Here is a 24,607-nt window from a genome sequence, read left to right as displayed (position 1 = left end):
GCCATTTAAACTTTGCAACCATTAAAGAAGAAACACTTTTGAAGGAAAGCATCAGGATTTTTATTTTAAATGTCAAGTGTCTTGTCAGTCAGGACTAGCAAGCACTGCTGATAGAGCAGAAGTTTTTCCTACCTACACCAGTCAGACTAGTGAAAGATCCTCCTTTGGAAGATACTAATTTGGTCCTCAGGGAAGAGGCTGCTGAGAACACTTTAAACATGAAACACCTGAACTGGAAAGCATCTGTGTTCTGCAGGAGGTCCCCTGCACTAATGGGAACCTAGATGTGAAATTATGATTTTTCTGAGGTTCCCTAGCAGTATTAGTGGTTATCTTTTCCTGCTTCCTGATATAATTCTAAGTCCGCTGGGAGTTGGACTTGATGATCTTTATGGGTTCTTTCCAACTTGAGATATCCTGTGATCTCTAAGATGCATGCAGGACTAGTGGATTCTGTTTAAAATACAGGAACTGTGCTGGCTGTGCCCTTTACAAAGGGCTCATCTGTACCCATCAACAAGGGATGCTGTTGCAGGGGGCCTGAGATGTATTTTCTTTGCTTTCATCCCCTCCCATTTCCATGTTGAGGGAAGATGTTAAGTGAAGCCAAGTGCAGTGTGCCCAAGTGGTGTAAAACTCTCCCATATTGTTAAGATCTATCTCCTCTCAAGAAGGAACTGGAGCAACCATGTTCTTTTAAAAATGGCTTTAAGTTGAACCAGCTGTGCAGAGCAAAATGTGTTATCCCTGCTGCTGAGCTCTTGGGCAGCAAAGAGGGCCATAAATGTCCACCAATGAATTCTAAAATTTGTATGCAATCTGAAAACTTTCTTCACTGTTTATTTTTTGGCTTAACCCTGTAAGTTCCACAGAAGACACTAGTTTGATGTGAAACTTGCAGTCAATCCAAGTTCCTTCCATAGAGCCTGGAGGTGTAGCTGGGGTGTAACCAAGCAAATTAATATTATCTCACAGCAAATAGTATTTGACTGATGCTGTATGGCTGGAGCATGGGGAAAAAAAAAAACCCAAACAAACCAACCAAACATACCTTTCTTCACCACACAGCTTTTAATACATAACTGGTCCCTTTAGGTATCTTGTGTGGGTGCTAAAAATCATTGGAGACCCCAGTGGGTAAGTTTTGTAAGCTGCGCTCCCCTCCCTGTGTGGTGTGAGCCACGCTGGCTGGAGGTGGCAAGGAGAGGCGTGTCCCTACTCTTGGTGGCTTGTGAGATGCAGATGGGTCAGTCAGGCCTGTCCTGCAGCTCTGCAGTCACTGGGGTAAGGAACTGTGACCCTGCTGCTCACTGGGTCAGGGGAAGGGCATGGAGACAAATAATGGAGAGGTTCAGTGTTCTGTGCTTCTGCTGCTCAAACTGGTAAAAATTATAAGGCATTGGGGGGGTGGGGAAAGAGCTGAGAGGAAAAAACAGCTGCATCTGACCTGAGAGCCTAATCCAAATGCTTACTTGCAACACAGAATTAGTAATGTACTGTGAGGTCTCAGTCAGGGACTCACATGGGGGAGCCTTCTTGAAGGGATTCCAGCTCACTGACTCACTGCTCTTGCCCCAGTGACTCACTCCTCTGGCTTTGGCTTCTTGGGAAGGGGGTGGGAAACAGCAAAACATGCACCCAGCCTGGTGAAAAAACCCAAGAGCTGTGCACTGGGAGAAGGGCAAGGGCGTGTGAGAAGGATTTTCCTATTTTGCATGACTCCCAAGAGGCTTGGGCTGGGAAGGAGCAATAGCATCCTTTTCTCTTCTTGTAGACAGTGGACTTAAAGGGCTGAACTTGAGGGTTGTTTCTCACCCTTGCCTCTGCTGCACAAGGGCTTCTTTCTTTCTTTCTTTGATTTTTGTCTTTCTTTCTTTTAACCCATATTTAGTCCTCTCTGAGTTTCATTTAGGTTTTAGTTATCTTTTTAAATACAAGATATTTTTTTTGATGAGAGTTGTTAAAGAAAAAAGTGAAAGAATATTTTGGAAGGCAGGCAAAGGAGTAAGCATGGTTCTTGGAAAATCCCCCTGATAAGTTAAAAAAATGCATGTCTGCTTTGCTGGTTGTGGGGTGGAAATATTTGAGTGTTTGCAATGGAAATGTGTGCATACATGTGTACATAATGGGGTGGATTATAAGATTTGCTCAGCATGAACTTCAGCATTTCCAACTGTGTAACCTGAGCAAGTTGGGAAGATGTGCAGATTTAATTACCATGTAAATCTATTAGCTCTGAATTTCCTGGCATTTGTTTTGCTTATGACACAAGCTGTATGCTATTCACTTAGTGGATTTTTTAAAATCTGTCCACGTTTTTTTTTTTTTAGTGTTTAAAGTGAGTAAATGCTGGTGTGAGAGTCCAAACAATTGTGTCTGCTCTTACAGTGGAACTCATTGTTGGTTTCAAATACCAGTTTTGTGGTCTTCATATTCTCCCCCAAATGAGGGAATTTCAGTATAGTTACTGAGTAGGCATTACATGATTTTACAGTATAATAAAGACATAAAACCCAGGCTTTTTGTACTTACAGGTGAACGGTGAGATTTTTTTTTTATGAGTGGCTGTTGTGTACCTGGGGGGTGACAGATCCCTTCAGGATGGGGAGATTTTGGGGTGAGCCAGGAGGGAGCCACTAACTCCCAGGAGGGTGATATCTTGAATTTATGGGTGTTTATAACCATGGCATGTTGCATGGTTGCCTTGCTCTGGTCTGCTGGGAGAGCTGGGCTTGTTTTGCAGTGTGCAAAAGGTGCTGTCACTGCAGCTCCCCTCTGGCATGGCTCTGCTGGAAAAGGTGGGATTGTGCTCCTACAGCTGGTGTGTGACACTTGCAGCTGGTGCAGTGCATTTTCCAGGCTCAGCAAAGCCTGCTACTTGCTTAAAAATTTAAATATAATTGGGAAACGTCATTCTGGGCTCTTGACTTCTCTGCATTCCTCTTTTAATGAGTTCTTAGAAAGTCAGTTTTCTGAAGATGACTTCAATTTTAGGCATGGTAACATCATCTTCGAACAACCAACTGGGCTAGTGCTGCTCTCATCTGGCTTCAGGTCAGCTGGTGGAGAAGCCAGCACTGCCATGCACCTAGCAAAACCTGAGTGCTTTGCTTCACAGACCTTCATTTGATCAGACAAGAAGTAAAAAAGCCCCTGGTGCCTGAGGCAGCTGGAGAAAAGGGCCTTTGTGTGGCAGGAAGGGGCAGATGCTGTGCAGAGCTGCCGCCCGCGGCACAGCTGGTGCGCAGCCAAATGCTCCTTTCCAAGAGCTGCCCAAAAATCCCCTGTGCACCCGGATGTGGGAGCTTTCCTGTGTTTGCTCACTGCAGCAGCATGGCTGGAGGTGTTTGTGTTCCCAAAAACACCCAGGATGTAGCCATGAGCCAGTGTCCAGGCAGATGAGTGCTGAAACTCCTCAGGGCTGCCTTTCCTTCCTGTGTGTAAACAGGAGTGCTGCTGTTTTGTTTTTCTTTTCAGGGTTCTGGGGGAAAGGGAGGTGGAAGATAAGGTTACATCTGTCCTAAATCCCTGACTTTTTACTGAGGTTAAAATCCTGGCTGAACACATCTCTTTGCTATGTGGTGAGAACAGTTTAATAATTCAAACAGACTCCTTGTACTAACACATGTCTGCAATTAGTGCTGGGGCTGCCAGTGGGGTGTGAGGATAGCAGGAATCTGGCAGCTGAGCTGTCTACAGAGGTATTAACAACAAAAAGGGAAAAGAAGAAAAACAAAAGGCAGATTCTCAGTGCAAGTGCTCTTTCCTCTGTTTTTAAAATTTTTGTAAAGGTGAACTCTCTGGGTCAAAGACGCACAGCTGAAAGCTGTAGACAAATAATTTCTTTCTTTTGCAAGCAAATTTATATACAAGTTCTAAGGGTCAAAGTCTCAGTTTCCTTCCCAAATTGCCCTTTTGTGTTCCTGAGCACAGGAGAGGTTGCTACTGTGTCAAAATTGAGGGTTGGTTATTCTGGGGCTTTCCAGCTATGGAAGTGGTTGATGACTGCTGAGGTGCATGTGGAAACAGAGAGAGGAGGAGGAGAAGGGGTGGCAGTGGGAGAATGTGCTTTGAAAAGAGAAGGAACAGCTTAGGTGGAGGTGGAAGTTTTGGGGAGCAGGAGGTCTGGCTGCCCCCGGGTGGTTTCTGCTTTAGCTGCTGCTCAGATGCCTTTTCTTCTTTAGTTCTCTAAGCAAACATTCAATGAGACAATTGTTTTATTTGGGACAAAAAGTGATCTAGCTTTAAGCATTCACTGTAGTAGTGTTTAACATGTGAAAAATTCCTGTAAATCAAGGAGCCCATGATTTTTTTAAATCAGGGAAGTCCACATGCCTAAAATTGTCTGTTTGATGAGTTCCATAGCTGCACAGTCTGACCTGTGTCAGTCTCTATTGGCCAGTGTACAATGTTACATCACAGACCATTAAAAATAAACTTGATACTTATAACGAAACTAAAAAATCATTTTAGAAACCAGCCATTTATTTGCTCTCAGATAATTCTATTATAAATGCATATTCTTTTCTTGCTCACAGCTTGCTGCTTTGCAGCTGCATGTGAAAAGGAGAAAGCACAAATATTGACAAATGTGTTTAACATCCTTCCCCACCCTGAGGTCCTCTTTCTCTCTGGTTTTCTGAAATTGAATGTTTGTTTCCTCCTTTGCTTTTCCTGAAGTGGTTTGAGTAAAATTCCCCATTCAGAAAGGAGAAAAAATAAATAAAATCTGATGGGCCTAACTTCAGTCAAATGGAAAAGTAAAATAACATTTGATAAGATTTTATTCCATATCAAAGTAGTAATAGGCAGAAGGCTAATAAAAATCACTATTTGTGAATTTGCCAGAAATAGCTGAGTAGCCTGTGACCATGTTTCTTTAATCTGAGTCTGTTAAGTTATAACATCTAAATAGTCAGACTAAGTCAACACATAGGTATGGTGTTTTCAAGGATGACATCCCGAAATTGGATGATGCTGGTGGTGAAGCAGCTGCATGTGGAACCATGGTACAAATACTGCAGCAGCCATATTCCAGCATCTGCTACTCATCAGTCAGAGTAATGCATGCAAGAATTAGAAAGAAGGAAATGCTCCAGCTTTAGGAAGATATGTAAACAAATATAATTGACTCTTGCATTGCTCCAAATGAAAAGAAATGTGTAGACTGGGGGGAAAAGCATTGTCCCTAAGAAAGGCACTGCTTCTTTATAGGTTCATCATTGACTTCTTTTATGGATGGGGAGTGTTTCTGTGCCTTTTTTACACATTAATGGTGCCTGCCCTGTTTTATTCAGTGTCTTTATTGATGTACCAGGATGTTCAGCTACTCTTGTGCATCCTTTTTCTTTTCTGTTTGCATAGTGGGGTGTTGTAGTTTATATCCTTATGGGGAAGCACCTGGTTGTGAAGTGCTAGAGAGTCCTTGGGTACGAAAATTAAAATAAATGAGGCTTTCTAAGGTGGTCATGACCCTCTTGCAGAGTCCTCTAAGAGTTTGTTAGTGTTATGACTTACAGTAGGTAAATATGAGCTACAAATCTGTTTTGCCATTTGTAAAGGCTTTTCTTGATCTGGTTTGTTATTCCAGCATAGCAGCTGTGGTCCTCTGTTTATTGCCTTGTATTCAGTCAATATTTTCTTTTCCTCATTGTCGGTCAGAATTGACTCAAGACTTAGTGATTTTGAGAAAAGGCACAGTTAGCATTTGGAGGAGGTGCTTGAACATCCAGGAGCTCTGTGAGAGCCAGCTGTGCTCAGGGTTTTCAGCATGAAGCTTCAAGGCCACAGGTGCTGCTGGAGCTGTGAAATGTGAGGGTGTGAGCACACTGCTTCCTTTGTGGGTTTGCACAATATTGACTTGTTTAATTCTCAATTTAGCCTACAGGAAGCTGAATCTTGAATTTCAGTGTTTGTTTCTGCAGGAGAGAGCACGATGAAGAGCCAAGATCAATACTGCTTGCAAAAACTAAACAGATCAAACAAACTTGGACTTTTATAGTATCATGCCTGAGCTGACAAAGATTCCTATATAAGATGGTAGATAATGGCTCATTGTTCAGAAAATCTCATTACAATTCACTGTGCAAGTATTTTTATCTAAAAATAGAATTCTTTTTTGTCAATGAGATGAACAGGAATGATTTGTTGCTGTGCAGATTTTTCATCTGTCAAAGATATAGTTTTCTGACATTGGAAAGAAGATGAAGAGACAAAGTTTTTGGCTGTTGATGGGAACTGCATTGGAGTTTGGAGGAAATAGATTGCAAGGTTTGGTTTGTATTCATTTTGAATAATAAACAAACATGGAATTACTCTGCTGCATACAGATCTAACGTGCTGCTGGTGTGAGGAATTCAGTGCAATAGACAAAGTGGTAATTAGTACTGGCTGTCATGAGCTTTAGCTCTGGGGCCTAGAAGCTGGATATGGGCTCTAGGTGGAATGCTACTTCTAAAATAGATACATAAATCAACCAGGAAACTCATTTTGTAGCAAATGTGTTAATTGCTTGGCTGTGGATGTGCATGGACCCGTTTTCCTGGAGCGCACGGAGTGTTCTGCACAGCTAAACCAGTCATATGTGGTGTCAGTCTGTGCTGGAATGTGTTTCATTTTTCTTCTGTGCTTCAGTGAACATTAACCCCCTACATTCTATTCCATAGACAATATGTTCTGGTGATAGATCCTGCAGGATCTTTCACTCTGAGGGAGATGTGCTTTCCCATTTTTTACAGTGTGGTGCACTGTAGTGAGTACCTTTGTGGTGGCAGGAGGAGACTGCTTCAGGACATGAGTACCATGCTTCCATTTTTGTTGCACTTCAATGAGAGCCTCTTCTGTTGCAATGCATGCCTCTGAGAGGACTTTTGTTCTAGCTGTAGCTCTTCAGCTTGAAGCAGTGGTTGGAGGAGGAGGTTGTTAGACAGGGCTGGTAGATCCTGCTGCTGACTGGCACGGATGACCAGGGCACATACAGAATTGTTCTCATCTGTTCCCCCCTGGGGTTGGCATGACAGACAGGCAAGGAGATAAAACTTTCCCCTGCTTTTTTGTCTCCACAGCACTTCACAGAGTTCCTGGATGAATTTTCACCTGATGTCCTAGGCCAGCTGTTGAATGATCCCTTCTTGTCTGAGAAGAATGAAATCATGGAGGTGGAACTGTCTCCAGCATCGCCAGCACCCCTCATCCAGGCTGAGCACAGCTATTCCCTCTGTGGGGACTCCCGACCCCAGTCTCCCCTGACCCACATCTCCACTGATGACAACTTCAATGAAGGTACAGCACACTGAGTCCCTGTTCTTTTGTTGGGATGATGCAGTAATGAAATGCTCCTGGTGGAACTGTGGCTGTGGAAAATGGTGATGCATAGAAATTGATGAAAACCCATAGCATTTTTAACAGCTACCTGTAGTTCAGCAGTTATGAACATCTGGAGGAGAAAAAGGGGAAAGGCAAGAATGGTGGGAGGAGGAGATCCAACCTTGTTCTGGTGTGAATTGGTTGGTGGAGGAGCAAGACCATGAGTATCTGGTAACTACAAGGAATAATTACCATGCCAGACTTTGACTCCTAAAAATTGGTTTATCTTCACAATTAGCTTTACAGTACAAATCAGTGGAGTATTAAGCTGCATTAGAATAAAAGGGAGAGAGATTAGTGTTTTTGGCTAAGCATTGACCAGCTAAACTGTTTGTGAAGATCCACCAGACAGGTCTTCAAAGGCTGACAGTTTTATAGTCCAGAATGTTCGGTTGGAGCAAGATGAAATCTTTTAGAGATTTGACAAGAGGACAACTAATAAAACCTGTGAGAAGGATTTTTCAGTGTGAGACAGGATTTTTGGAAATAATTGGGAAATACAATCTACAGAAAGTTTTCAATTTTTCTATTTCCTAGCTGTTTTATAGGAATATTTTTAAATTGACACACACAGGAGATATTAATTGTGGAAGGGAAAGCAAGCACAAGGAACATCAGAAACCAAGCTTTTCTGGAAGTTAAGTTAGGGAGAGGTTTCAAATTAGGCTAAAAGTGAGGGGAGTTTCCTTTGGGGAAAATTCCTGAAGAAATTCATACTGCTGAGACCACTGTAATAGAGCTGTAGTCAAATGATGTTTTAAAAAGCCAAGAAACATTAACAAGTGGGTTTAAAAATAGAAAATGAATGGAAAACATTTCATCTTATGTTCACTCTGCAGAGTGTTTCATAAGAGAGGAGGAGGAGTTGTTCTTGGTGTTTGGGATTTTATTTAATCCTAACCCCAGAATCATGCTCATGAGTTTTCTGCACCTGTTGACTTCAAAAGAGTGAAGCTCAGAGAACTACTTAAGGAAATTGCAGTATTAGAGTGAACCTGGCTGTCTGATAGATATTCAAAAGCATCACCCTGATGATTTTCCATTCCTTGAATCTGTGAGAGAAGGAAAACAGGATTTTGTGGATGGCAGTACTGCAGGGCTTGAAAGCATCTCTGTTGTTAGACAGTGAAGGTACACAGTGCTCCTGATAACTCCAGTGGAGGCCAGTCCCCTGGGTGGGGTAAGGGCACAGATACTGGGGGCAGCAGTGACCTTTTGGGGACCAGAAATTCAGAGTGTGGAGGGGGAGGTCTGAATGCTCCAATCCTCTGCTGCTGGGGAGCTGGGAGGGCTTTTGTGGAGTGGCAGGAGCTGAGACATATATGGAATATCCCAAAACTTTGCGTTTTCCAAATACCCATCCCAATGGGCAAATTGGTGAGGTCTTGCAGTGTTTTCATGATTTTTCCCTGGTGAGGGATGGGTTTTGAGCTTCAGCATGAAGGTAGGCTGAGAAAAAGGCCAGCCTTGCTCACTACATGGGTTTAAGCCTTATGGTGTCTGTTTCCATCTTTTGTTTCCCCCCCTGTTGCAATAGGACATGAAATGAGCGACGCTCACATGCTGAGATGCTTAAGGCAAAAAAGGCACGTTCATTTCTGGAGTTCAATATTTTTAGAATTCTAAAAGTAACCAAGGATTAGAGGATGAAATTGCTACCTCTCCAGCCACACTGGTCAAAACAACAGTCCATCAATTCTCTTCTCCAGAAAGGAATGCAAAAAAATCATTATCTACATGAAAAGTGCATGAGAACTTCCATTAAAAAATGTAAACATCAAAAAGCTTAGAAAAACTTTAAAAGAACAGAGCAACACCCCCCCCCCTGCCCCAAGTCTTCCAGCACCTTGTTTAAAATGTTATTTAGTGTTTCCTCTCAGCCAATGTTATTTAATGTTTCATTTCAGCCATTATGGTGGAGTGATTGGTTGCTCTGATTCCATTTTCCTGCCCACTCCTGCAGGGGAATGAGTAATTTCTGCTGGGAGCTGTTTCTTGCTGGCCTCTGCTTGGCCATTACCGTAATTTCTGCAGCTGCTGAATTGACCTATTCCTGTAATTGTAAATTTTATCTAAAGTTTTTCTAAAAAGAGCTAGAACTGTAAAACTTAGGAAACTCATAAGTTTGGGTTTAACTTTTCCAAGAAGTCCTGTTAAGTTCAAGGTGAGCACACATTTAAGTGTCCATAAAGTCAAGGTCCAAACACTGGCTTTCCCCACTTTCTCTTCTGACCTCACTGTATTGAGGCCATTTCCCCAGTTTTGTACAGAATGACTTTTTTGAATACTTGCAGCCTGTTGCTAGTGTGGGCTCTCTGAAGATATCAGTTTTAAAGCACATGTGTACAAGACATCTGACATTTAATACATTATTTGGTTTCTTCCCATGTTGAGAATCTATTCTTAGATTCAGTTTTGCATAAAAGATACTAAAATTACTACTTTAAAACCTTTGCATAAAAAGTTTTAAAGATACTGGAGGGAGAGAGATTTCCAGGCTTGACCTGCCTGCTTGCAGCTGGCTGATCACTTTTGTTTGCCTGAAGTGATGAATAAGGTATATGGGGAGGGCTTCAGGCTGCAGCATGAAAAAGGAGGCTGTGTCCTGTGTACAAACTGTCCACACCAGCTGCACTGCCACCTCTCTCCCACCAGGTTTCTGCCTTCTAAGTTTGGGCCCTGGGATTTCTGAAATAACTGCAGAGTGTCTGTGGAGAAGGACAGTGGGTAGCTGTGGAGTGGAAAATGCTCTTGAAAGGACATGAAGAAGCTGGGAGGGCAGACTGGGAATAGGGCTGATGGGTAAGGGAGATCTCATTGCAGCCTTTTGAGGCACAGAGTAATTTCTGACTGCTGTAAAGAAGCAAGGAAAGAAGCCTGATTTTCTATTGTGGTTGGGGCAGGTTTGTCTTGAGTTTTGCAGTCTCTGTAGCCTTTTAGAAAGGGAGGGCTGTGGGTCAGACAGCCAGGAGCAAGGCAAGACCCAAGTTTCAGCAGGCACTATGGTTATTCTTGTGACTAACAGGCTCAAGAGTGTAGGCTCTTTCCCTGCCCTCCTGTGCTTGATCTTGTTAGCTGTGGGCACAGACCTTGGGGTTGTGGCTGTCCCTTGTTTGGGGCATGTGAGATGCATGCGTGACAGAGCCTACAGCATCTCTTTGGGGCTCCTCATCCTCTGAGACCAGTTCAAGTGCTGGGGGTGTGTTGTGGTGGGTGTGTGTTTGATTTTCCTGGTGTTTTTCACTTTGTGAGCCTGGCAGGGCAGAGCCAATGGGCAGCTGGCTATTCACTTGGATGCTGTGTCTCAGATTGTGCCCAAATTGCTGGGTGCATTCCTTCCCCAGTCCCTGCAGGGCTCTGCTTTTGGGGCTGGTCTGGGTCCCCACCTGCCCCTCCTGTTGGTGCTTTCCTGCTCAGGAATGCTTTGAAGTTACTTTTGGATTTGAAGAGGCTTGTCTTGGCTGAAGGTTTGACAGACTGATTGCTGAAATGGTGTGTTTGTGTTTTACTCCTAGCTGTGCCAAAACTGGGGCTGGCCCCAGACTGTAACCTGTATTGTAACTGGGTTTTTTACTGCTGAGGTTATGATTTTCTGTAATGTGCTTTTAAAACTCAAATTTTCTTTTTCAACTTTTAAACTTCAAGTCCATCTCCAAACGGGGTTTGAAAAAGAAAAACGCAAACAAATAAGAAACCCAAACGAACCAAACAAAATCCCCAACACCATGGCTCCCACTTTTCTCCCTTCAACAATAAATCCATCCCTCATCTCAGGCAGGGCTGTGAAAAACCCTTGCTTAGGTATGGAGGTCACAAGCAGTAATCAGTGTCATGTGCTGTTTCTGCATAGAGGCACCTCTGGGCTTGAGGCCCAGGTTGGTGTTCATGTGGTTTTTTGTGTCCATGTATATGCACGCATTTAATATATATGTGTATATGTGAGTCATAAGAGTTTTATTATTTGTATTAGGTTGTATTACATATCATAATTTATTTTCTATATATAGAGAGGTAAAATGCCCTGCTACTGCCTGTTTTTGTCCAAATACTGAATTGATGTAATGTGAACAATGAAAATGGGAATCGCTGCTGCCCTGACTTTAAAGAAAACAGAAATGAAAGAAGAAATTCACTTATGCTTTCAAAAGTTATTGTCAAAACCATACTGGTAATTTTTTAGAGCATATTCCTGCAGCTTGTTTTCTGTGTCATTTTTTTTTTTGTTTTGTGTGTTTATTTAGGAAATGAGAAAGCCATTTAGTGGGAGTGGTCTGTGTTTGTATTGATTTTTATGTGGAAAGGTAGCAGTCAATCCTTGTCACCGTCTGCAGTGTTAAAGTCATAGAAACATGGAATACTCTGTGTTGGAAGGGACCCATCAGGACCATCAAGTCCAGTTCCTGGCCCTGCACAGGGCACCCCAAGAAATCACACCATGTGCCTGAAAGCATTACTCTGTATGAGTACAACTAAATTCATACCAGAGTATGAGAAGATTTTTGAATTTCTGTATATCCAGGGTCCACAGTCTCAACAGATCACTCTGCATCAACCCTGTAACTCCTACTTGAGCAGCAGCATGTCTGAAAAATGCTAGTTTTGATTTAGAGGTGGGCGTTTACTTATGGTTACTGTTAATTGTCAGCTTTATTTGCAGTCTGGCCTCCAGTTCCACACAGATGAGATCTCAGTATAGCCTTTGTTTCTTTTACAGAACCATCTGCTCTCTGAAGCTTCTTTTCCTAGGTGTTTGTAGGCTGTGATTAAGTTCTCTCTTGACTGCTGCTTGGATACAGTCTAAATGAACTGCACTTCCTTGGTGTTTCCCCCTGGGTGGAATCTTCTGGACCTTCACCTATTGCTGTGCCTTTCTCAATACAGGGACCTTGGCAATTTCTTTTTCAAACTCTTTGTCAAGTGACGACAGGAACTGATTTCCCAGGAATTGTTTCCCTGATGATGCATGTTATAGGAATACTCCTCCCACTTCCAGTCTTGCTGTTTGTCAAACCAGTGATCTCATTTTTTCTGTAGTGTTGCACTGACAGCTTGTACTCACTTAGTTATGTACTGTGAACATCATGTCCATTTTCATGTGTGTTGAGACCATAATATAGATCTGCCTTCACAGCATCTATGTGGGGTGTGAGGAGAAAAACTGGTTTAACTTGACCACAGTGCTTCTGTGGATAACTTTCTCATACCTGAAAAGAAAAAAATCATAATCTTATATAGGACATTTAATGTTATCCAACTGTAAGGCTGTAAATCCAGCTACCACCTCAGTCTGTGCCTGGCTCCCATGTATATAAGGGTGATATGTTTTTGTTTCTATCTTAGTAACTTAGATAGTGTTGCACATTATCTGTGGGTTTTACATGGGCTCCGTGCTGGTCAAAGAGGGGATGCTGGTATGAACGCTGATCATTTGTTACAAAAAAAGCTATTTCTGCTATGCATTGTAATTACTGTGTATTACTGCTGCTTATCTTTGCCCCTTTATTGAATTTTCCCTTCCTGGCGCTTTAGAAAGGACCCCAATGTTTGGTAGTCAAACAGTGTCCCTTTTGTCACAGCCCTTCTGAGGGCTCCGGTTTCGTTATTTGCGGTGGGAGCGTGTGCGCGCCGGGAGGGGGAAATGCCATCTGAAAAATCTGTAAGAGGAGCTGTTTGTGGATGAATGTGGGCTCTCACCTCCCAAAGGGGAGAGGGGGAGAGGTAGAGGCGTTGGAGTTCAGCATTTCAGGCAGAATAAACAGGGCTTGTGTCTGACAGGGAGTGTTATGTGAGCCCAGAGCTGGGCACTGAGAACCATCCAAACCCAGGGCAGTGAGAAGGAAGCAGTTATTTCTCCAATGCATATTTCTCTAAAGCTGGGGACACTGAACTTCCTTCCCTGCAAGTGGCACGTCCAGCAGCATGCCCAAAATGTATGCATCAGAAGCCCTTTTGGGCTCATGGTGCAGAAGTGCTTCTCTGACAGATCAAGCAGACATTTTGCCTAAAAACAACTTGTGAGCCTCTTCCAGGAGGTGCTTTCCCTTGGCAGTTAGCTGGCTCCCAGCTGGCAGCTGTTCTGTGGTGGTGACACCCCTAGGTCCCACTGTATAGAGGTACTCCCCTCAGAGGGAGGATTCAGGTGAAGAATTGTGCAAAGGCCAGATTTGCACACAGGGACCCTTGGTGCAGTTTAAGCACCCTCTGCACCAAGGTGTGTCATTAACATGTGGTGAGTTGAGCCTGAGACTGCACATGGTTATTTCAGAAGCCAGGTGGGCTGTGCATGCAGGCCTGTGGTGCATGGTGACAGTGTAAGGTCTGCCAAAAGGAATTAGTTGAAACCCTATTGTTCAAATCGGTAACACAGCTGAAAAGGGAGGTTATTTAAGTGCACTTGGCTGGAGAACACTTTGACTCATTAGGGAACTTCCTGCATTACCCTGTTCAGAGATGACTTTTCTGATACCTGTGCAGAGCACTTTGACTGATAGTCTGTGGTCACCTTAAATTTTCAGTTTTGTTTTTCTCCAAGTTACTTTATCCATTGCTTGAACTTTAGTATTTATTATTGCTTGAACTTTACCAAGGAGGCAAAAGCTGCCTCTTCATTCTGGTGATACAGATAAGGATATAGCCCTTAATGATTCTAGAGGTCTTTTTTGCACACTGGTTTGAAATGTATTCAGTGCATGTATCTGTTCTCTGTGATGGAGATCTGTAATGCTGGTATGGGCTTTTATCCCCCTCAAAGATTGGGTTCAGTGATACACCCTTCCTGTGGGTTGTTTACATAGCGGTGCTATCTCACTTTTTACTGCAGGGGAAAAAAGGGTGAAAGTCAGGTTGATTTTCTGGGTACTTGGATTCTCTGTACTTGAGAGATGCAGAGTGCATCTCTCATTTATTTAAAAATGAACAATAAATGCACATGCAACTTACTTATCCACAATAAGTGTTTCTGTAAACTCTAATGAAAAGTGCTGAAAAGAATGTGGGGAGCAAGGGACACCATTTTATTTATTTTTGTAAGTTTTTCTGTACATCTATCAGAAAGGGTGGAATTTAGTCAGTGTTGGAGAAGATCTACTTTTTCACAGGAAAGGAAGTGGTATGTTGGGCAAGATTGAATAATTAGTTGGATAGAAATAAAAAAAGAAAGCAAAACCTTCTGGGAACTCTAATATTAGAAAAACTGTACTGTTGAGGTAAGCATTTTTCACCTTGTTTTCCACTTTGCTTACCCTGCCTTTCTATAACATGTCCATGGAACAAGAAGAGAAACAAAATTTTGCAGTTCTTCTGAGAGATATGAATATCCTAGAAAGCTGTACATGGTCTTATTAAGAGACTATGAAGAATTTTTAAAATATGTGTATAAATACAGATATATAAAAAAGGTCTTTTATATAATGGTATCTATTAATTCTGACATGTAAAACCACAGCTGTTGTTGGTTGTGTGTTTTTCATGTGTACCTAAATCACACACAGTGATTACAGCTGCAGCTGTGGTGCTTGGGGGAGCACATTTCTGTTGACAATCATCATCACAGTGTGTGAGGTGTGCAGTGGAAGATGTGTGCTAAACAAGTCTGCAGGAGAAGAGGCACAGGCTTGATGACAGAAGAAGCACACAAAAGCTTTCTGAAGAAATGTAATTTTAATCTTGGACACAGGAGATCTTAGGTGCATGTGTCACAAACCCTGGGTGGCTGTGATGGATGGGTTTTTTGGATGGCTGAGTTGAAACTCTGGTGTTTAACTTGCAGCAGTGGTAGGTGCTCACAGCCCAACCTGAAAGCATGCTGGATTTTGATCAAGTGTAGTAACAGGGCTAAATAATCTGAAAAATCCAATTCCAGTTGTCTCCAGCTGGCCATTTGAAATTACTAGTTACTTTTTGGTCTTAGTCTCCCCATGTCTCACTTGAATTTTCAGCTCCAGTGTGAAAATTAATTCAGATTGTGCAGTGTTTCCCTAGGAGAAAATTAAATAGCCATGTGGCAACAAAATTTGGATTGTATTTGGTAAAGGAGAGGTGAGGCTGTGCAGGAGCCAGTGCGAAGAACAAAACATAGAATATCTTCTCAGTTAGTGAAGCACGATGCATTCTGCTTGTTGGATAAAACATGGGTTCTGTAGAGAAACTGTTTGGTCATGTAATTAAATCATTCCTATTTTTAGGTGTATTGGATGTGCAAAAGGACACAGAGTTAAACATTCACAGGTATTTCTTAATACTTGGGTGCTTTGCAGCCTGAATGTTCAGTTCACCTGTGCAATTTACCAGCAGTAGGGAATTAACAGGTAGGAGTGTTAGCTGGGATTTTGCCAAGTACTGTGTGGACTCCCTAAATTACATGTTCCATGTGCCAAAATGCCTAGCATTCATGGACTTGGGAAAATATAGGTAAAGGGGAATGCTACTCATCTAAACAGTCATTGCATGATGGAGTTCTGAGGTTTGTAGAAAATTTCAGCTGGGGAGGGAACTGACAGCCAGGATCACTTACTCAACAGTGAGCTGTTTTGAAGCCTGAGAAGAGATTTTTCAAGAGGGCCAAAGTGACAATACTTAGGATGTGTATTTTCTTAGCCATTTGGAGAGCCAAATCTCTTGTTTAGGCTGTCTTGTCTCAATATCTGGATGAGTTGCAGCATATTTTGTTTCACCTTTGAGGGTGCAGTGTTGCCCTATTCGTGTTTGTCTAGAATTCATACCATCATGAAGATCATCCTCTCAGCTTCTTGTTTTGGACTGTGGCTCAAGAGTTCACAAGTACCTCATGGATCATGTCAAATATACACATAAACACCTCTAACTCCTTTACACTAGTTATTTACTCTTACCACAGCACATCTTGCTTGATTTGGTTTGGAGAAGACACCTTTTACTCCAGTGGGTCTCTTGAGCCAGCTCCTGTTGTCCTTTTCATTCCAGTATTTCACATGCACCTTCTTTCTTATTCTCATTATTCTGTGAAACCTCTCTTGTGATTCTCTGAAATACTCTTATCTTGGAGGGTGTGCCATACCTCTCTGCATGACCACCCATCTATTAGCCTGCTCCATTTCCCCTCTTTGCCTAAGTTTTTCTCATTTTGTGTTACATTCTCAAGGGCTTTGGGAGAAGGGTTGCCACTGCTAGTGCAGTGCTTGGCAGAGTAAACTAAGATGCTAGGGAACTATTATAAGCGTAAACTAAGAACGATTTTCAGATAATTTCAACCTGTTATTCTCAGGAAGAGGAGAAAGGAGAGTGGGAAATAAATCCCTTGGAGCAGAGAAGGGTTGTTGGTGACTTCAGAAGCTAGAATGTGTCAAAACAAAGTTACTTGTAGCACAACACTCCCTGATCCAGGTAGGGAATGTGTAACTTCGAAACTTGGAAGAGAGGATGGGGGGGGAGGAGAGTATCAAGGTGAGATTTAGGAGAGTATCAAGGTGAGATTTGAGCAGTCCCCCATCCCTTCCTTTCAGGATTGTTCATCTGGAATGACAGCTGTCACCATGCATTGTCAGAGAAGTGCCAGATGCAGTTGTTGAGAATGATCTCAGTGCAAAGCGCAGCGTGTTGCTGTCCTGGAAACCTCTGTAACCCTGCAGACTGGTTAGACTGGCTTAAAGCCTGCAATAACTCTGAGCAGTTTATGCAGATCTAAGTGGTGATGGCAGGGATGTCAGGTTAATCAGCAGAGTTGGCTTCCAGAGGAGTAAAATGAGGGATTCCAGAGGAGTGAAGTGACCAGCCAAAGGCCAGTATATCTTGGTGTCTTAGAGCAGCTGAATATTTATGATGAGTCAGGGGATTAGAGGTGATAAACATCATAAAGTGCAGCCTTAGAGGACGTGCCCTGTTGTGCTGGTCACCCATGGCTGGATTGCCCTTCTACTTTCATGATGATACAAATTTAAGAAAAATAAGGGCTAATTACTGGCTTCATTAATAGCTCTAATTTCTCCATAGCCTTCACAATGGTGCTGCCCCAGGGGTACCTCGACCCAGAGGGGCAAGAGGCAGCGGAGAGAGGCTCTGCCCAAGGTGATGTGGGGCCAGTTTTGACTCAAGTTATCCAAACAGGCATTTGGAAGTTGCATTTGCCAAGGGATTCTGGATTTCCAGGCAGGTACCACTTTAAAGGTTATACCTAAACAGTGCATACACAGCAAGCTGGGAGGGAGCTGCTGCTTTTGTGTTGTGACTGGGAGGGTTGAAAAAGAGCAATGTCCTCTCTCCTGAGTTAATATTTAGGCAAGCCTACCTATTTTTTTCCCCATAAATACTTCTATTTTTGCATTTCCCAGGAAGCTTTGGGAGCATGTTCTCCAGAAGTTTAAATATGGTGTTTAGCCCTTGCAGTTAACCTGGCAGAGTGCTGGCCTTGCTGTTCTTGAGCTTCTGATTACAGGATACATATTTTTCATTTTTAATTCCTTGGTGTGTCTTTACTCAAATTACCTCCTTCCTTGCCAGTGGTGGAGGTTAGGTCCCACCACAAAGTAATTACCAGCACTGGAGATGCACATTTTCCTCCCTTCCTCCAGGCACCCCGCTTCTGCCCAGTGCCTGTGTGCTCTGCGTGTGTGTGTGTGGTCTTAATAGCAAGGACACACAGGCTGTAAGCCCACTCTTGTTTTTGTTACCTGTTTGCAGCTGAGCTCTGTTGAGATCTCACCAGCTCCATACACTCAGCTGTGAATGAAGGGTTTTGTGCAGCCTTGCAGAGTGCTGGTGGCACAGCCACAGCCCCGTGGCTGCCTCCCAGGATGCTGGTGCAGCACCCAGTTAATTTAGAGCTCTGTTGCTTTTACCAGCCCTACAGTGTGTGTTTTTGCTCTCTCTTTTAATTTCTTATGTGCAGTAAAGAATCTGCTTGAAGGCAGTAGAAAGCTTTGAAAGAAAGATCATCACTCTTCTTCCTTTTGTGTATATTTGCTTTCAGATTCCAGCTGCTCTGTTTAATGGATATGCCTCTCACAACCACTGCTCAGTCATGGCAGAGGGCTGTGCCACATGCAGCTGGGATGCAGTGCCCCTGGTATAGGATATTCTCCTGCAAGAGAAAAGACTAAACTCTTTCAGTTGGGAAAAGGAAGTTTTCTAAGGCAGAATTGCAATTTTCAAAATTGCATTTGATTATTTTGTATTTTAAAGGGGGTTGTTAAGAGCCTTGTGGAATTGTTTCAAAGGTCGAGTCTTTCTAAGTAGTGCTCTATTATACTTCAGACCTGTGACGGTGTTCCCAGGGGTCTCAGGATGAGGGAAGAGATGAGGATCTGACTCCATGTTTCAGAAGGCTTGATTTATTATTTGATTATATATATATTACATTAAAACTATACTAAAAGAATAGAAGGAAAGGTTTCATCAGAAGGCTAGCTAAGCTAAGAATAGAAAAAAATGATAATAAAGGTTTGTGGCTCGGACAGAGAGCTTGAGCCAGCTGGGCTGTGATTGGCCATTAATTACAAACAACTCTGAGACCAATCACAGATGCACCTGTTGCATTCCACAGCAGCAGATAATCAATGTTTACATTTTGTTCCTGAGGCCTCTCAGCTTCTCAGGAGCAAAAATCCTAAGGAAAGGATTTTTATGAAAAGATGCCTGTGACACAGATCTGGGAAAATATGTCCTTTTTCAGCAAGTAAAACAGTGAATGGAAATGGGGAGCTAAACTTACCCTGCCAGGCTTCTTCCAGTTCTTGACAATGCTGGGCAAACCCTTCAGCTTTGTCTAGAAAAGAGTTGCATGTCTTTCTCTTGACTAGGGAGCTTTCAGTAAGTGGAGTTAGGGGATAATTCTGCTGACATGTGATGCACCTTTCATTGCTGCCAGATCAAAAATGCATCCTGAACTGTCACTTCCCAGAGGCTCTGTGGAGGGAATCAGCCTGATCACCATGGCACTGGTGCTCCTGTGAAATCATCAAAGCCTGTATCCTCTTTTGCACATACTAAAGGAATCCTTGGGGGGAAAAAAATGAAGTTAAGGGTGTGACAAATACTTTGTTTTAAAGAGTATAATCCCACCATTTGAGCTATTTGCTGCCTTCAAGCAGTAGAAGAAGCAGAAGTCTGGCTAAAGGCTATCTCTAGAATGAGGAATAGAACTGAGTCAGCAGGCATTTGGCTGTTTAGGACAGGGCTCTCTGGCTGCTTTACCCAGAGCTTGTTTAGTCTTGTTCTGCTACGCATTAGCAGCTTTCAGCAATGCACAGTGATTAGTGCTCTGTGTCTTTCCTCGCTGCTCCTCTGTGTATCCTGGGGCTAGGATTAGGTTACAGCCTGAAATGGCATGGTTGTCTGCATTGACCGAAAGCTGAATAGTAAGGGCAGAGTTTTGTTGATAGACTAAAATGTCTTCTGTGTTTGTTTCCCTTCTCTGGAAGAGGAGTGACATTATTTTCATTTGTAGTCTTTCTGTTTCTGGTCTAAACATGTGGTGTCCAATTTCCTTCCCTGGCAGGTGACCTGGAAAATGAGGAATGGTGTCTGGCTACAGAGTTTACTCCAGCTGCAATAAAGACAGAGCCAGGGCTGTGTGAGACATCAGGCCTTGCTCCCTCAGTCAGTCTCACCGTCACGGCCACGTCGCTGGAGGGGGAACAGCCTGAGCTCCACACAGATGCCCTGGTACTGCACACTCTGCTCTCTCTGTACTCTTAGCTTCTCCTAAGGCTGTTATTACCAGTGGGGGCTCCTTGGTGCCAGAGCTTGGCAGTTCAGGGTGCACACTGCAGTCTGTTCTAAGGGATTTTAATGTTTGCTGGCGTCCCACTATTGCTGGAAGAGCATGTTGTCTGCATCTTTAACTCTTAATGTTTGAATATACAACTATGCTAGCCCCAAAGCCTGGGGCTCCTGGGTTTCTACAAATATTTGAATAGTTTCTAATGAACCAGTTGTGCCTGAACTGCCTAACCCACTTGCTCTATGAAGCCTGTGACAAGCTAAGTGTCTTTAATAAGACCTTGCTTTAATGCTGCCGTGCCTTCCCCTGAGCAGAACAAGACTCCTTGTTTGGATGGAGAGTTTCCCTGTTTGCCTGCAAAGTTACTTTTGTGAAGTTTTGACATTTCAGGCTGCTGCTACTTCCGGACCCAGCAGCCTCACAAGGAGCTTTGTGATGCTTTTCTCACCACAGCTGGAGCAGCCAGTGGACATTCTTAAGAGCTCAGTTTGGCTGTGGGTGGGTTAAGGAGAGTGAACTGCAGCAGCTGGTGGCTCACCAGGCTCCCCAGCCAGCAGAGGAAGAAGCATGGCTGTTGTCAGCCCCCAGCATGCAATGTCAGTCCAGGCTGGAGGCAGTTGATACATGCTGAAAATGAATTTTTCCACTTGGATGTGGATCAGAAATAGGTGCAACAGAAATTATTTTATGAGAAACTGAAAAAAGCTAAGCACAAGTTTCCTATAATTTTCTCCTGGCTTGAATGTGCTGTTCCCAGGACACAGTCCTGCTGTAGCTTGGGATGCTGTGATTTGCAGACTATGGGGGCCTGCTGGTGGCTCACTGCTGTTGCATGGATTGGTTACACCGGTTACGGAGAGATTTTGGCTGCAGTTAGCCTGCTGGTGTGGCAGCCTGGCCTCCTCAGGCCTGGCACTGCAGCACACAGACAGGCTCTGGGCAGAGCTTGGCAGCCTGGTGCCCAGCCTGGTCAGTGGGGCAGGCCACGTGTGTTCCCAGCTTCAGTCAGCAGTGACTGCCTCTTTACCTGCTCCTCAGCACTGTGGAAGGAGCTTGGGTCCCAAAACATGGTGCTCAGTGACTGGACCTTGTTCTTGCTCCCAGATGACAATGGCCTTTAGGATGCTGTCCCTGACTCCCAGGGCTGTTCCTGTCCTTGCTCAAATAGAGCCTGCAGTCCAGCAAATCCTAGCAGCAGCTCTGTTGCTAAGAGAAGTAATTGGAGTGGGTTACATGTTAGCTTTCAGTCTGAAATGTCATCTCTGAGGCGTAATCTTTTATTTTAGCTAAATATAGCAGTAAGAAAAGCCATAGTGGGAGTAGTCAGGGCAATATTCTCTGTAGCCTGGTTTAGCAAACTGTGTGAAACAGTTAAAGCTTTGCCTGTGGCAGAGCAGGAGGAGAGGAAACATCTCCATTTATGGAGAAGTAATCCTTGTACCCTTCTATCAAGACTAAGATGTGTGCTCCAGGTTTTCATGCTGTTAATTTCTCTTTTCTAGATGAAACCACTGACCCAGAAAGTTCTTCCAGAGATTAAATTGGAGCCCCATGAAGTGGATCAGTTCCTGAACCTCTCTTCTAAGGAAGGTCTGTTAAATACCAAATGAAAATGTAGGGCTAGATGTCCAGCAAGTACAATAAATGTACTTTACCCTGATTAAATATTTGGATTTCTTGTTCACCATGTCAGATTTTAGGCTGAAGCTACATTTTATAGGGATTCAACTCAGGCTATTGAAGAGCCAGAGTCTCTCTGATCTTTTATGTGAAGTTTTTTTCTTTCTTTTTCCCCCCCCCCCCTTTTTCATCACAAAGAAAATTATCCCTTTTTCTGTGTAGGATATCAATAGTTGTACTGAAGGAAGCTTGAATTATTCAAGTAAGGATTATTTAGGATAGAAAAGAAATCAATTTGAGGAGACTTAGTTAAGATATAAGAAACTTCACTGTTAACCTCTGATGCAAAAGCTGGATGTGAGTTTATATGAAAACAAAAGTTAGGTGAATCTGTTTGTAGCATATTAGTTTTAGGAACAATCATTATCTCTTTGTACTTGCACTCTAATGTGAAAGGAGGAGCAAAGATCCCTACCCTGAAAGCTAAACACAAAGCCGTGAAAATTTGGAAGAGCCAAATATTTGGTGTGAGATCTGAGCAGATAACTGCATTTCAGTTAGAAACACTTGATATTCTGTTAGTGAATTAATTTCTGTGAGTAAGTAGCACTGCTCCAGGGAGAGAAGCAAATGATGCAGCAGGTGGATAAAAGGATATCTCAACCCAGGTGTAATTTGTTTGCTCACTTTGTGGGATTAAGGGCCTTTCTGTTTTTTAAATATGTTTCTTCTTCTGGCAACTGCAAGAGCAGTGAGATAAAAAGAGTACTGTAGAATTTTTTTTGACTATTTTTCTTCCATCCTCCCTTACCACCCATTTGATCTTTTCAACTCAAATTTACAAAGCATAATGGAAGTGGAAGGTGGCAGATCAGCCCTGCATCTTCCTACTTCAAAATTAAATTGCTGTAAATTTAGCTCAGAGAAAGAGTGACTTCGTTATGGCTGTTTTGAGCATCTGCTAAATTGTCCATTTAGTAAGAGTGGGTGAGACATGCCCTGTTTCTCTTGGTCCAGCCCCATTTGATCATAAGCAGCACTTTGGCTGACAATCCTAGAGCAGGTTCTTTTGGCTGCAGCTGAGGTTATCTTGGGGCCCTGGATAGACACTGTGAGAGAGGTTCCTGTGGTGGATGCCTGTGCTGCTCCTGCTCCATCAGTGCACTGAAACCTTTGCTGTCACTGGGTTGTCAGTCACTCCCCAGCTGTGCCAGATCATGTCCTTAGGAGGCCTTGCTCTCCTTCCTGATCATGTAACTCCTTGGATGTGATCCCTTCCCTTGCAAATACTGGCAGATTGTTTAATCCATGGCAAAGTTAGAAAATGCTATTGTTTCTGGAGAGAAAGTATGCTGGCTCAGAGCCCTTCTGTTAATATGGTTTCCCAGGAACAGGGAAACTTGTGCTTTACATTATACATGAACCTCAAAGCATTTGAAGAAGGAGCTGAAGTGTAGGTAGAAGTGACTGGAGCATATGCACAGAGCCCTGTTTTGTCTGTCAAACCTAAAGATAGCTGCTGCATTTCATTCCTTCTTTGGAGACCTGCATGCTCCAAACCTCTTCCAAGTTGCCACTTCTGCCTGATCCATTTTTCAGCAGACACTCCAAGTCCTGGGAGCTGTGTGGTGGTGGCAGTCTGAATGGACACCTTTAACCCTTGTGTTGCTTTGTGTCTGTGTTGCCCTGTAGCAGTGGATCCCCTGCATTTGCCTCCCACCCCTCCGAGCAGCCACGGCAGTGACTCTGAGGGAGGGCAGAGCCCGGCGCGGTCGCTGCCTCCCTCCAGCCCCGTGCAGCTCCAGGCCACGGCCAAGGTCGCGTCGCGCGCAGCCTCGATGCTCTCCAACTCCCCTCTCCTGACTGCACCACACGTGAGTTGAGCTGCTCTCTCCTCCACCGTTTATCTTTGTGTCTTTTTTATTTTTTTCACTTTTTAAATTACTGGTTTTGACAGAGATTTCCTCACTTTCTGTTGTTGTTTCGATGAATTAATCTCTGGTCAAAACTGCAGATCCGGTAATTCTTGCTCACTGGTCTGTTCTGTTCCACAGGGAACAGTGTGTGCCTCTCCTCCAGGTTGAGACAAGGTTCACCAGTGTTATTAGGTTTATCCCATCATGGACTGTGTTTTGCCTTAGGGCCCAGCCCTGCTGGGTTGACCTGTCTCTAGTAGATGTGCATCTGTCCTCTTGTCATGTCATTAGCAGGTGGTGATCTTCAGGGTGGGAATTTCAGTAGTGTTTCTCATGTGTATCTATCCCTGTTTGAGCCAAAGGCAGTTATACTGTTGCCCTCAGAGCTGGGCCAAGAACAACTGTTTTGAGGAAATCCTGTCCCAAAGGTTTGAACTCAGAATGGAAGTTACCTGAAAGGTCTTCCACACATTCCCAGTTGCAGGAGGCTGTTCTAGTATAACAGATATAATCCTGTCTGGAGTGGGAGACCTGCTGCCTCTCCTCTCTAACAACCCTTTCTTCTAAGATTGTGTGCACTTACTGTTTTATTTTATTTCATTTCTATGACCCTTGAAGAAATTACAGGGGACTGGCCCCCTCATCCTGACAGAGGAAGAGAAGAGGACACTGATAGCAGAGGGCTACCCAATCCCTACCAAACTGCCCCTGACAAAAGCAGAGGAGAAAGTCCTAAAGAAAATCCGCAGGAAAATCAAAAACAAGGTAAATGTTAGTTAGCTTTGCTGGCTGGGTCCTGCTTGTCCTTCATTTTAGAAAATTCTGCAGTAATGATCCGTGGTACTGTTGAATGCTGAAAGTTGTCTTTTAACAAAATGCGTTTCTTTGTTCCTGAACACATCCATCAAATTGTCTGTCAGTGTGAGTGTGCCTCAGTGTAGGTATTTACCTGACCCCGTTAACAATAGAGTATTTAGCAGGCAGGGTATCAAGTTGCTGTGGCTTGGCTCCA

At 43.4% G+C, this 24,607-nt stretch overlaps 1 protein-coding gene across 2 annotated transcripts in view; it reads left to right on the top strand.

The window, feature by feature from the left end:
• The window catches only part of CREB3L2 (cAMP responsive element binding protein 3 like 2), a 74,559-nt gene that overhangs the window by 32,303 nt on the left and 17,649 nt on the right, over positions 1-24,607 (top strand). Inside the window, exons 2-6 of one of the 2 annotated variants that reach the window (XM_058022683.1) lie at positions 7,065-7,281; positions 19,835-20,001; positions 21,562-21,649; positions 23,375-23,553; positions 24,214-24,360. In XM_058022683.1, the coding sequence (XP_057878666.1) occupies positions 7,065-7,281; positions 19,835-20,001; positions 21,562-21,649; positions 23,375-23,553; positions 24,214-24,360 (798 nt within the window). Of the gene's footprint in view, positions 1-7,064; positions 7,282-19,834; positions 20,002-21,561; positions 21,650-23,371; positions 23,554-24,213; positions 24,361-24,607 lie in introns of both variants that reach the window. The other variant, XM_058022682.1, reaches the window with a different exon arrangement.

Source organism: Melospiza georgiana, chromosome 4 (assembly GCF_028018845.1).
Source record: "Melospiza georgiana isolate bMelGeo1 chromosome 4, bMelGeo1.pri, whole genome shotgun sequence".
Classification (NCBI taxonomy): Eukaryota; Metazoa; Chordata; class Aves; order Passeriformes; family Passerellidae; genus Melospiza; species Melospiza georgiana.
The sequence above is the reverse complement of the archived record's forward strand: the minus strand, read 5'-3'. Positions and strand labels throughout refer to the sequence as shown.